At 37.8% G+C, this 13,994-nt stretch overlaps 1 protein-coding gene across 1 annotated transcript in view; it reads left to right on the forward strand.

The window, feature by feature from the left end:
* The window catches only part of WDR36 (WD repeat domain 36), a 68,117-nt gene extending 55,067 nt beyond the window's left edge, over positions 1-13,050 (forward strand). Inside the window, exons 20-23 of the mRNA XM_069096100.1 lie at positions 3,404-3,523; positions 3,635-3,716; positions 11,211-11,398; positions 12,636-13,050. Coding sequence (XP_068952201.1) covers positions 3,404-3,523; positions 3,635-3,716; positions 11,211-11,398; positions 12,636-12,785 — 540 coding nt within the window. The 3' untranslated portion in view covers positions 12,786-13,050. The remainder of the gene's footprint in view (positions 1-3,403; positions 3,524-3,634; positions 3,717-11,210; positions 11,399-12,635) is intronic.
* The last annotated feature ends 944 nt before the right edge of the window (positions 13,051-13,994 follow it).

Consider the following 13,994-nt stretch of genomic DNA (forward strand, 5'->3'; position numbering starts at 1 on the left):
AAGAACAATTACATTTATGAAATAGTTTAAAATAATTGCAAAGTATAAATTAAAGCAACAAATAGTGTACAAGTGCTGTGGAAATGGTGGGTAATTAGTCCATTCTGTGTCTTCTTCAATAGATGACTCCCTCATTCATTCTGTTTTTAATCTCTCCTTCCTTTCTCAAAATTCCTAAGAAAAAGTTGTTTAACCTGAAGCACCTAGATGGCTTAGTGGATAGAGTGCTGGGCCTAGAGTCATGAAGACCTAAATGTAAACCCAGCCTCAGATGCTTACTGGCTTTGTGGCCTTGGGCAAGTCACTTAATCTCTGCCTCAGGTTCTTAGAGCTGTTAAATGGGGTTAATGAGAGCCCTTACTTCCCAGGGTTGTTTTGCAGATCAAGTCAGACAGTATTTGTAAAGTATTTAGTATGGGGCCTGACACATGCTTTAATAAATGCTTGTTTCCTTCCTGATCCCTGCTGCTTCCACTTTCTCTCCTCTTTGCTCACTTGTGATTTCTCACCTCATCAGTCAGCTAAAATGTTTTTTCCAGAGTTACTGCTCATCTCTTCATTGACAACTCTACTGGTCTTCTCTCAGTCCTTATCTTTCCTGACCTCTCTGAGGCACTTGACATTAGAAGTCATCTTCTCTTAAATAATGTCTATTCTCTCAGTTTTCCAAACACTCTCCTCTCTTGTTCTCTGCCCTGCCTGTGTGACTGTTCCTCAGGATCCTTTTCTGGATCACCATCGATGTTAATCAGGCAGGTATTTATTAAGCACCTGCTGTGTACCAGGCACTATCTTACTTGCTGGGGGATATAAATATAACAAATGAGACAATCACAAGGAACTTATATTTTAACAAGAGAGATGACAAGGAAATTCACACAAAATACTAAGACAGTGGTTACATATAAATACAAAGTCATAAACAATAATGTGATTTAGATGAGAGGGCACTAGCATTTGCAGGGAGGAGTTATAAAAAGCTTCTTGTAGAATGAGAATAGTGTGCTTGAGCTATGCCCTAAAGGAAGACTGGGATTCTGTAATGTGGAGATGAAAAGGAGATAGAATCCAGACATGGGAAATAGCCAGTTCAAAGGCCTGAAGAATGGAGAAAGAGTGTTGTCTGTGGGTAGCAAAAAGACTTATTGGCAAGTATAAGAGGGGGAAGTAATATGCAGTGAAGATGGAAAGATAAATTTGGAGCCAGTGTGTAAAGGGCTTTAAAAGCTAAACAGGTTTATATTTGATCACTGAGTCAGTAGGAAGCCACTGTAGTTGATTGAGGAGAAGAGAAGAGACATAGTTATAGCTTTGCTTATAGGAAATCACTTTGGCAGCAGTATGTGGGATAGACTGGAGTGGGAAACTTTTAAAGCAGGGACATTAATTATCAAGTTATTAAAATGAACTAGGCAAGATGTGAATAGGGCCTGAGGTAGGGGGGTATCTCAGTAGAGGAGGAGTCCAATTCTAGAGATATTGTGGATGTAGAAATGACAAAATTTGACAGCTAATTGCATATGTGGGATAAGGGGAAGTGAGGATTTGCAGTGATGATAATGCTGAATTTACAAATCTGGATACTGGAGGGATGGGTGGTGCCTTTGTTGGGAGTAGGGAAGCTTGGTGGGTTTAGAGGGGAGAGTTAGTGAGTTGTGTATTGAGCACATTGAGTTTAAGATATTGAACATCCACTTAAAATCTCCAGTAAACAATAGGTGATGCAGGACTGAAGCTCAGGGAAAGAATGAGACTTGATAGATGATATATATTTGTGAACCATTGGCTTAGAAGATACACTTTAGTCTATGGAAGCTGATGAGGTCACCAGTAAGCAAAGTGTAGAGAAGAGGGCCTGTGACAGAGCCTTAGAAATATCCATAGTAAAGGCATATGGTTTGGATGATAACCAACAAAGGAGACTGAGAAAAAGCAGTCGGACAGGTAGAAGAACCACCAAGAGAGAGTAGTGTCTTGGAAACCTAGACTGCATCTTTGAGATACACAGTCAGATTTAGTAGATGGGTTAAGAATAAGGATTGAAAAAGGACCATCAACTTTGGCAGTTAAAAAATCGTTGGTAACTTTGAAGAGAATAGTTTTAGTAAAGTGATGATGGTACAGAGGTTGAGAAATGAGTGAAAAGAGGAGAATTAGAAGACTGCCAATGAAGACAATTTTTTCTAAGATTTTGTCTCTGGAAGGGAAGAGAGATAACAGGATAATAAATTAAGGGGATGTTAGGGTCTAATGATGGTTTTTAAGGGTAGGGAGAATTGGGCACATCTGAAATCAGAAGGGAAAGAACTAATATATAGTGAGAAGTTAAAGTTGGGGAAAAGAATGATTGAGTTTGTAATCTTTTGGAGAAGAAAGCAGGAGATGGGCTTGCATCCTATCCCTAGAAATGCACTTGCTTCTCTAGAGGGGTTGACCTCAACAAGAACTCCCTTATTTTCAGTCAGGCATGATTTCAGGAGAAGGAAATAGTTTTTCTTCAAATAGTTTCAGTTTTCCTGATAAAGTAGGAGGCAAGGTTCTCAGCTCTACTCTCTAAATGTGCATGTGTAGCCCTGTCCTGAGCTGATGTCTCCTATTATAGGGCCCTTAAGAGCTTACTTTGTAATTTTAAAAAATAATCCCACGTCTCATCAAATGATTCATAACAGAACTTGGTCCAAATTAATTCTTCTAATGAGATAGTCATGCACGACAAATGCTTCCTTTTGGATCTCAGATTACTGTGTTTAATCAGATTTCTTGATTGTGTCCTGCTTATGCTGTACCCAAGGAGAATGGTTTTGTCTTACTCTTGAGTACTCCAAGTCCTTAATTTTATAGTTAAGGAAACTGAGGTGGAGTTACTTGAACAGAGTCACACACCTAGTAAAGCCCAAGCTAGCTCATCTAACTCATGAGTTCTAACTAACTCATCCTGATTTGTCGTGTTTTGATCTCTTCCAGGATGCAGCACTTCAATCTTACACACATTTTCTCCCTTCTTTCAAAAATCTAGGTTACCAGAAGGAAGTTAGAATAGAAGTCTCAACAGATGGAAAGGGATTTATCAGGTATTAGGTGTGGTGAAATAACTGGTATGAATTCATTAAATGAGAGATCAAAAAAACAAAAGATTTGAGAGCCACTTAACTAGTTTTATGGACAAGTTGAGGTGCCTCGGGCAACTATTTAAGACAGTCTGTGATCTGAGCTAGTGGAAGAGTATATATATGTGTATACATACTAGTAAGATCACAGATCCTTGACATATTGAGGTATATTTCATTTGAAAATATGATTTATTACTTTTTATTTCTTCAGTATTGATAAAAGAGTAAGATATTTGAGTTACATAAGTTTTTGTTTTATACATCTTTTCATCTTTGTATTTTCTTCTCATCAGAAAAAGAACAAACCAAAGGAACCTCCCAAAGTGCCTAAATCAGCACCATTTTTTATACCTACAGTTCCTGGCCTTGTACCAAAATACCTTTCCTCTGAACAAGATACAGATGCCCAACAGGTAAGATCATAGATCGACAGTTCTGAGCATGCATCCTTCTTTGCACCCCTCTCCTTGACCATCATACTTTATTTTTTAAAATGTGTAATTTTCATGTTGTTTTTATTCAAGTCTAAAGTGATCAATCTTGGGATTTTGGCTCAAAAATCTGACTTCTGTCTGAAACTTGAAGAAGGACTGAACAATAATAAATGTAAGTAAAAAAATCTAAAATGTTATGTCTGTTTTAAACTCGAGAATATGTAAAGAACAGATAGTGAACCATTTATAGTTAGTACAGTAGTTGGATTTTATAGTTGCTGATGTAGTTTTTCAGTTGTGTCCAACTCCTTGTGATCCCATGAACTTGTCCATGGCATTTTCATGGCAGAGGTACTGAAGTGGTCTTGGCATTTCTTTCTTTTTTTTTTTGTTTATTGTTTTTTGGTTTTAATTTGTTTACTTTTAGTTTACAAGATTCATTACCACAATTCCTTGAGTTTCAAATTTTCACTCTTTCCTCCCTCCCCCCCATGGCGGCATACAATCAATTATAGTATCTGCAGATGCTTTCACATTAGGTATTAGCAGGTTATAAAGAAGGATTGTATCAGAAGAATGAAGAATGGGAAAGAGGAAACAAAACCAAACAAGAAAAAGAAAAAGGGCAGGTAGTTTGCTTCAATCTGGGTTCAAACTCAGTTCTTTCTCTGGATGTAAACATCTCTCTCCATCATGAATCTTTTGGGGTTGACTTATGACTCTGGATTGCTGAGAGGAGTCCAGTTTATCAAAGTTGGTCATCGCACATACGTTGCGTCTGTAATTGTGTACAAATTCTTCCTGGCTCTACTCTTTTCACTCAGCATTAGTTCGTATAAGCCTCTCCAGGTAAATATGAAGTCCATCTGCTCCTCGTTCCTTATTGCACAATAGTATTCCATAACATGCATATACCATAACTTGTTCAGCCATTCCCCAATTGATGGGCACCCCCTTAATTTCCAGTTCTTCGCTACCACAAAAAGAGCTGCTATAAATATCTTTGTACATATGGGTCTTTTTTCCCACTTCTGTGATGTCTTTGGGATATTACCCTAGAAGTGGTATTGCTGGGTCAAAGGGTATGAAATTATTTATAGCCCTTTGGGCATAATTCCAGATTGCTTTCCAGAATGGTTGAATCAGTTCACAACTCCACCAGCAATGCATTAGTGTTCCAATTTGCCCACATCCTCCCCAGCATTTGTCATTTTCCTGTTTTGTCATCTTAGCCAATCTGACCGGTGAGATGTGATACCTCAGAGTTGTTTTGATTTGCATTTCTCTAATCAGTAATGATTTAGAGCATTTCTTCATGTGCTTATAGATATCTTTAATTTCTTTCTCTGAAAACTGCCTGTTCATATCCTTTGACCATTTATCAATTGGGGAATGACTTGTATTCTTATAGATTTGACTCAGTTCTCTGTATATTTTAGAAATGAGTCCTTTATCAGTGACATAGGTTGTAAAAATTCATTCCCATTTTTCCACTTACCTCCTAATCCTGGTTACATTGGCTTTGTACAGAAGCTTTTCAATTTAATGTAATTAAAGTTATCCATATTGCATTTTATAATGCCTTCTAATTCTTGTTTGGTCATAAAGTCTTCCCCTCTCCGCAGATCTGACAGGTAAACTATTCCTTGCTTTCCCAGACTGCTCACAGTATCAAGCTTTATACCTAGATCATGCACCCATTTAGACTTGATTGTGGTATATGGTGTTAGATAATAGTCTATGCCCAGTTTCTGTCATACGATATTCCAGTTTTCCCAGCAGTTTTTGTCAAATAGTGAGTTCTTATCCCAAAAACTGGGGTCTTGGGTTTATTAGACAGTAGATTACTCGTCATTGACTGCTGAGTCTTGTGTACCCAATCTATTCCATTCATCCACTGCTCTATTCCTCAGCCAATACCAAGTAGTTTTGAGGACTGCTGCTTTATAGTACAGATTAAAATCTGGTATATCTAGTCCACCATTCCTAGCATTTCTTTTCATTAATTCCCTTGATATTCTGGACTTTTTGTTCTTCCAAATGAATTCTGTTACTATTTTTTCTAGTTCTGTAAGGTAGTTTTTTGGTAAACTGATTGGTATGGCACTAAAATATATAATTTAATTTAGGTAAAATTGTCATTTTTATTATGTTAGTTCGACCCAGCCACAGGCAATTGATGTCTTTCCAATTAGTTAGATCTTACTTTATTTGTGTGAAAAGTGTTTTGTAGTTGTGTTCATATAGGTCTTGGGTTTGTTTTGGCAGGTAGATGCCTAAATATTTTATGTCTACAGTAACTTTAAATGGGATTTGTCTTTCTATCTCTTGCTGTTGAGTTTCATTAAAATATACAGGAATGATGAGGATTTATGTGGGTTTATTTTATATCCTGCAACTTTGCCAAATTTATTGTCTCAAGTAGTTTTTTACTTCATTCTCTAGGATTCTCTAAGTATATCATCATATCAGCTGCAAGGAACGATAGCTTGGTCTCTTCTTTGTCTAATTTGATTCCTTTGATTTCTTTTTCTTCTCTAATTGCTACTGCTAACATTTCTCGTACCATATTGAATAAGAGGGGTGATGGTGGACATCCTTGTTTCACCCCTGAACTTATTGGAAATGCTTCTAGCTTATCCCCATTACATTGTTTAGTTTCCAATTGGTTTTTAGTCTTTCTTTCCATGGCCCTTTATTGCATATGATTTTTATTGCATCATGATCTGAGAATGATGCATTTATTATTTCTACCTTTCTGCACTGAATTGTGAGGTTTTTATGTCCTAGTACATGGTCAATTTTGTGTATGTGCCATATACTGCTGAGAAGAAGGTATATTCCTTTTTATCCCCATTCAGTTTTCTCCAGAGATCTATCGTACCTACCCTTTCTAAAATTCTATTCACCTCCTTAACTTCTTTCTTGTTTATTTTGAGGTTGGATTTATCAAGTTCATAGTGGGGGAGATTAAGGTCTCCCACTAGTATAGTTTTACTATCTATTTCTTCCTTCAATTCCCTTACCTTCTCCTCTAGGAATTTGGATGCTATACCACTTGGTGCATATATGTTAAGTAATGATATTGCTTCATTCTTGATCGTGCCTTTTAACAGGATATAGTTTTCTTCCTTATCTCTTTTAATTAGGTCAATTTTTACTTTTGCTTTATCTGAGATAAGGATTTCTACCCCTGCTCTTTTTACTTTAGCTGAGGCATGATATATTTTACTCCAGCCTTTTACCTTTGCTCTGTGTGTATTCTTCTGTTTCAGATGTTTCTTGTAAACAGTATATTGTAGGATTTTGATTTTTAATCCATTCTGCTATCAGCCTCTGTTTGATGAGAGTTCATTCCATTCACATTTACAGTTATGATTATTATCTGTTTCTTTCCCTCCTCTCCCTTTCCCTGTTAATGCTTATATTTTTTCTCTCCTTCTCCCTTCCCCTCCTTAATAGTTTTCCTTTTGACCACAGCCTCCCTCAGTATTCCCTTAACAGCCCCTCTCTTTTTCCTCCCCTTCCCCTTCTTCCCTCCCTACTGAACCCCCCTACCCCCTTCATAGCCCTTTCCCTCTCCTACCGCCTGTAAGATATGTTTATACTTAATGAAATATGTTATTTCTTCTTTGCACCAAGAGTGACAGGAACAAATCTCATGCAGATCTCCTCTCCCTCTCCTCTTTTCCTCTATTATTATACGTTTTGCATCTCTTCTCCATAGAGTCCTATGCATAACTGGTTGTGTTATTCCCTCCTTGCACCAGAACCAATGAGGGAAAAGCTTATATAATACTCATCTCCCTCCCTTCTTTCCCTCTGCTATATTGTTTTTATGCCTCTGTGTGTGGCATAATTTACCCTTTTCCACTTCATTCATTCCTCTTCTTCCATTGCAGTCCCTTTGTAGCCCTTAATTATCATTTTGTGTAATTTATACTCATACCCTCTATTTGTCTATAAACAGTTTGCTCTTATTAAATAACAGGGTGTGTGTGTGTGTTTTCCTTGTTTACCTTTCTATGTCACTCTTGCATCTCGTAATTGGAGGTTGAATTTTCCATTGAGCTCTGGCTTTTTCATCAGGAAGGTCTGGAAATCTATTATATCGTTGACGACCATCTCTTTGCCTGGAAGACTATGCTCAGTCTTGCTGGGTAGGTGATCCTTGGTTGTAACCCGAGCTCTTTTGCCTTGCGAAAAATTGTATTCCACTGCCTCCGATCTTTCAGTGTAGAGGCTGCCAAATCCTGTGCAATCCTCAGTGTGGTTCCTCAATATTTGAATTGTTTCTTTCTGGCCACTTAAAGTATTTTCTCTTTTACCTGGTAGTTCTTGAGTTTGGCCACAACATTTCGAGGACTTTTCAGTTTGGGGTCTCTTTCAGGAGATGTCCAGTGGATTCTCTCGATATCTGTTTTACCCTCAGGTTCTACTATCTCAGGGCAGTTTTCCTTAATGAGCTCTTGAAGAATGTTGTCCAGGCTCATTTTTTTTCGTTATGATTTTCTGGTAGGCCTATGATTCTCAGGTTATCTCTCCTGGATCTGTTTTCCAGGTCAGTTATTTTTCCATTGAGATATTTTACCTCTTTTTCTTATTTTTCATTGTTGTTGTTTTGTTTGACTAACTAATTCTTGGTTCCTCATAGAGTTATTTGCTTCAATTTGGTTGATTCTAGTTTTTAGCGAATCATTTTTCCTTGGTTAGTTTTTGGAGCTCTTTTTCCATATCATACACTTTTCTTTTTAAGGAGCTGTTTTCTTCATTATAATGTTTTTCTAATTCTTTAATTTTGATTTTAAAAGAATTATTCATTTTGTCTTCTATCTCTCTCATTTGGTTTTCAAAGTTCCTTTTGAGCTCATCTAGGAGAGCTTTCTGTGCTTGGAACCTGTTCCCTCTTGATATTTCAGCTGTGGGTGTGGAGTCCACATTGTTTCCCTCTGATTTTGGTTCTTCCCTCTGATTTTGGTTCTTCCCTCTGAGGATAGTAGGACTCCAGAGTCTTTGTAGTCTGTTTTCTGCCCATTTTGAGCCAGGGCCCTAGCCTCGCCCTCCCTCTAGGGTTCCCAAGTCTTTACTGTTAAGGGTTTTGCCCTGGGCAAGAGTTTACTATGTTTTCGGGGGGGGGGGGGGGAAGGAGGGGGTTGGAGCAGCCTGGGGTTCACTCTCGGAGGTCCTGATAGGGGCTCTTTATAAATTTCTGGACTATAGAGTGGTAGTCCCAGGAGTATTTGCTGTCCTGGACATCCCAGCCCTTTGGCTATAGGCCTAGTAGTGGCCCTTGTGGTTGGTGGGATGATTTGCCCCCCTCGTTGATCAGGTCTCCTCCCTGCCTGCCTTTGTGCTCCAAGCCTTCGCCGCCTGCCTCTGTGCTCCATGCCAAGCCGTTGCTTTCTGGTCTACCTCTCTTGGCATTTCTTTCTCCAGTTTGTTCCCATTTTACAGATGAGAAACTGAGGCAAATGGGGGTGGGGGTGGGTGTTGGCATTCAGTGACTTGTCCAGAGTCACCCAGCTAGTAAGTATCTGAGGCCAGATTTGAACTCAGATCTTCCTGACTCCAGCCTGATGCTCCAGAGGCCAATTGACTAGTAGTAGCATCTAAAAACAGCCAAAGAAAGCAACCTTAAAAACTAATGAACTGAGTACTTTTTGTTTTAAACTTGGTTTTCATTAATATATTCAGTTTAATTTTAATTCGTTTATCTGAGTTTCTGTATCAATGTTGGGTGTACAAATTGGTACCATTTTGTACCAACATTGGTATTTTGTTTTGGGGGAGAGAATTCATACTGGACTTGTAGTATTGTTTTCCATTAAATGATATTTTCCAACATCGTTTAAATATGGGTTTTAGTAATAAGTAATTTGATAGCTTCTATCTGCTCTAGTTTATTCGAATAAATTTTTTTCAGAAGTCAACTTTTTTTTTTTTTTGCTTTTTTGGAGGGCAGTTGGGGTTAAGTGACTTGCCCAAGGTCACATGGCTAGTTTTTGTGTTAAGTGTCTGAGGCCGCATTTGAACTCAGATCCTGCTGACTCCAGGGCGGGTGCTCTATTCACTTTGCCACTTAGCTGCCCCTAGAAGTCAACTTTCAACAGTATCTTTTCACAGCTGGGATTTTTTTCCTTGTAATGTTATCATATTATAAATTGTTCTACTAGTTCTGCTTGCCTGGGTCTATATCAGTTCATAAAAGACATTCCAGTTTCTTCTGAAATTATCTATTTCATCATTTTTAATGACACAGTAATAGTCCATTACACTCTTATCACAATTCGTTTGTTTCCCAAAAGGAAGAGATCCTCTTAATTTCCAACTTTTATTACCATGAAAAAAAGCTATTATAAATATTTTTGTTTTGTTAATTTTGTTGATGTATTTTGTTTTTATATTACAAATATTTCCAAATTTCCCCCTCCCCCCCCCAATTTGTGAAAGATCTCTTATAACAATGTAAAACAATTAAGTTAAACTATTAACACACTGGCCTCATTTGAACACAACATTCCACATTTGTAGCACCTCCCTATATCTCTTTTTTTCTTTCTCACCCCCAGTCTAACCTCTCAAGTCCCTCAGCCTGCTCACTTTCCCTTCACTGCTACTCTACTCTACCTCAATCACACACAAAGATGGTCATTGATCTTGCCATCATGCACAGATGTACCACCTCCACGTTCAAGAATTTCAAAATTCCCTTGTTTGACCATAATCTATTGGCTTTCTTTGCTGCTAGGCAATCCTGCTACACCTGCTTTATCCACTCTCTATCCCAGTCTCCACATTGGCTCTTCCAAGCCTTTTCATCTATTCTCGAATCTCAGATGGCTTTCCTACCACATTCACCATGAGTTCCTTTTTCTCTTCTCCTTGTCTCCTTTCACTTACATGGCTTCTGCCACTATCTTCTCCTCACTCCTGTCTCATAAGATGAGGAGGCCCTACTCTTTTTACCAAGGCTAGCCCCTCTACTTGTTCAAGTGATCCCATTCTGTCCTGTCTCCTAAACAGATTGTCCCCTCTGTCATCCCCACTCTTTCACTTATTTTCAGTCTCTCCCTATCTCCTGGCTAATTTTTGACTACAAACAGGCTCTTATCCCCCTTATACTAAAAACTATTATTTGATCCTTCCCTTCCCACTATCATCTTATATTTTGTAATATATTGTAGCTACTCTCCTTAAAAAGGCCATCTACAATAGATGCCTCCACTTTTACTCTCACTCTTTTTAATCCTGTGTAATAATGAGGCCTCTGACCTTTAGTTGCCAAATCCAGTTTTAATCCTCATTCTCTTTGATCTCTCTGTAGTCTTTAACACTGTGATTCACCTTCTCCTCCTTGATAATTTTCTAATCAGAATTAAGTCTGGTGCATTTCCTAGATCTTTGTAAGGAGTTTTGGTGGGACTTTGCTACTTCCTACTTTCAGATAATCAGAGACTTTTAACATGTTATTCACGATACTATCTTCAGAATCTAGTTTTTTATTGCTTGGAATTTATTTCTCATATTTGCAAAATTAAATTGCAAATGATTAGATTATATAAAAGGTCCTTTTAATAAATAATAGATCATTTAGGTTCTAATGACATAATTTTTTCCTCTCTCAGATAACTGCAAATGGTAACTTTTTTTTTTCTTTAAAACACAGATGAATCTCCACTTAATATTCTTAAGGAATTGGGCCCTTCAGCAATTGAAATAGAGCTGCGCAGCTTATCTCCAGAATGTGGTGGTTCTGTAAAACTCATGCAGAGTTTCTTGAAAATGATTGGGACAATGTTAACCACGAAGCGTGATTTTGAACTGGCTCAAGCATATCTAGCTTTATTTTTAAAGGTAACTATAGCATTTTTAAGAAGGGAGATTTTTCACAACCACATATGTCATTTATGAATACTTGAAAAATAAAACAATCCCTTTCCTGAATAAGGTATGGCAGTCTAGATTTCCTTCAGCTCCACAAAGCAGTTACGATTTTGCTAGTTTTTCTTGCATGAGTAAATATTACAGCATTTTACAGCAGACCTAATGCCTTCTTTGTTTTCTGTAGCTGTTTGTGAAGTTGAGTTCTATGTAGCTGCAAAGTTGTTGAGCTGGCATGAGCTCCTTTTGAAATGATTATATTTCTAACAGCAGTCACCATACATAAGGTTTCTTTTAATAGTAGAATGAAGGCAAGGAAAAAAATGTTTTTCAGCATAAGCTACTTCATTGTAGTAAACAGCAGATTTCCTGAGAATATTAATTTGTTCTAGTTTTAGTTATTGAAGGGAGATGTCTACATATCTGCGTGTGTGTGTATACATATATAACATACATACATACACATATATCAGATGAGATTTGTAAAGAGCTTTGCAAACTTTAAAGCACTATATAATTGCTAACTCAGTGTAATTTTAAGCTAAGAAAGTTTAAAACTGCACTAAGACTTTTAGGAGGTCTATTAATAAATACTATTCAATATTAAATTATTCCATTTAAGCATTTTCTTTAAACTATAACTTCTCTAAACACTAATATAGATATGTCACTTAAAAGTTTAGGAAAGGAAAAGGAATAAAACAGTTCTTATCCATCATTACAATCCTTATACCCATTACCTTTTTAAAAATTTTTGTATAAACTTAAATATGTGCGTATTGTCTCCCCTATTAGTAATATATACTCCTTAATTGTAGGGACTGTTTCATTTTTGTCTTTCAATCCTCCAGCAGCTAGTAGGTACTTAATCATTATTATTGTCTAAGGTATTTTGTGATAGCATAGGAATTTGAGTTTGGTCTCTAAACCAGGTTCATTGTTTCTAAGGCTTAGGAATTCTCACAGTACCTACCTCCGGTCAGTTGTAAAAGCAGAGTATAATGATAATAATGTTAATGAAGAAGAGGGGAAAGTCTGTGCTGGCTGGAGTAAAAATGTACAACCATTATAAGTACTAGGAAAAATATTAAACCTTGAGAAGACATAATTAGAACACTGGGGCCTCTGCGAAAATTATAGATAGACTAGGTGAAGGTGTCGTTTTCTAAAACTTACACAATTTAACTTTATGAACATTTTTTTTTTTCAGTTGCATCTTAAAATTCTTCCTTCAGAGCCAGTACTACTAGAAGAAATGACCACACTGTCTTCACAGTTGGAAGAGACCTGGATCCATCTTCAGTCCCTCTTCAATCAAAGTCTATGTGTTTTAAATTTCATAAAAAGTGCTTTGTTATGAAGGACTTCTTTCTTATTCCTGCTAAATATAAAAACTCCAAAACCTGCAATTTTGGAAGGGAGGCATGGCACAAGAAGGAGATTGGTAATTGTTTTAAACAAGGACTTAACTGAATTCTGTTTTACCTAATTAGCCTTTTACTATTTCATTGTATATACAGTAAAGGAAAAAAGTGCTTATAATATTGACTGGATTTTACAGTCACTGATCTTTCAGCTCTGATACTGATAATTCCTTTGAATTAAAAAGATGTATTTGTTTTATATCTCTTTAGAATTTCCTGAGTTTATTTTTGCTCCCTTTCATTCTATGTTTTCCTGGTATTGCATGATATACTTATAGCCTGATTTTTTAAATCATTCTCATCTGTGTAATGTCTCTTATATGCCGTGCATTCATGTTTTCTTGCCATTAGAATTAGACCAGACCTGTCTTGTCATTATTACAGGGAACTCCCGATGAAGACTTTCCTCTACCTGTTCAGATGAGCGTCTTCTGTGCAGGTCATCTGAACATGCAAGGCAACTCTTTGTGTCAGAAATTGAGAAATTAAATGACACTTGCACACAGTCATGTCTCAGAAGTAGGAATTGAAGTCAGGAATGGTTATCCACTAGGGCCAACTAGATGGCAAAGTAGACGCTCTTTTCTGCCTTGGAACTGTGAGGAGAATATTCTCTCCACTACCAGCACAAGTTCTACCACACTAGTGTTCCTCCTCACCCTAGGACCACCACCCAGCACTGCAGTCCAGATTGAAGCACAGGCAAAGGAGAGCAAAGAGAACCCTGCAGTTGCCCTCTGATCAGCTGCTCAATCCCCACACCATCTGTGGACCTAGAACTCCGGAAGGAGCCGCTGTTGCCACCTCTGCCGCCCTGGGGCTGGGCCCGGACCATGCTTCTCTTTCACCCAGGTCCCACAGAGGTGTCCCACTGACTTTCTATGCTGTCTTTGGTGTTTCTGGGTTGAGAATTCTGGAAACTGCTACAGCTGCCAGTGATTCAGTCCTCTGAGGCCTGCTCCGACCCTGTCTGTGGCCAACTGCACTCCACTCCCATCCCAGTGTGATAGACCCTTCTTGTCAACCTTCTAGGTTGTCTTGGGCTGGAGATTTATTTCACTCTGTCATTTTGTGGGTTCTGTAGCTCTACAATTTGTTTAGAGTATTTTTTTACAGGTATTTGGGAGAGAGCTCAAGCAAGTCCC

Source organism: Petaurus breviceps, unplaced genomic scaffold (genome assembly GCF_028583685.1).
Source record: "Petaurus breviceps papuanus isolate PSGF00001 unplaced genomic scaffold, PetGlider_PUasm1.0 229, whole genome shotgun sequence".
Taxonomy (NCBI): Eukaryota; Metazoa; Chordata; class Mammalia; order Diprotodontia; family Petauridae; genus Petaurus; species Petaurus breviceps.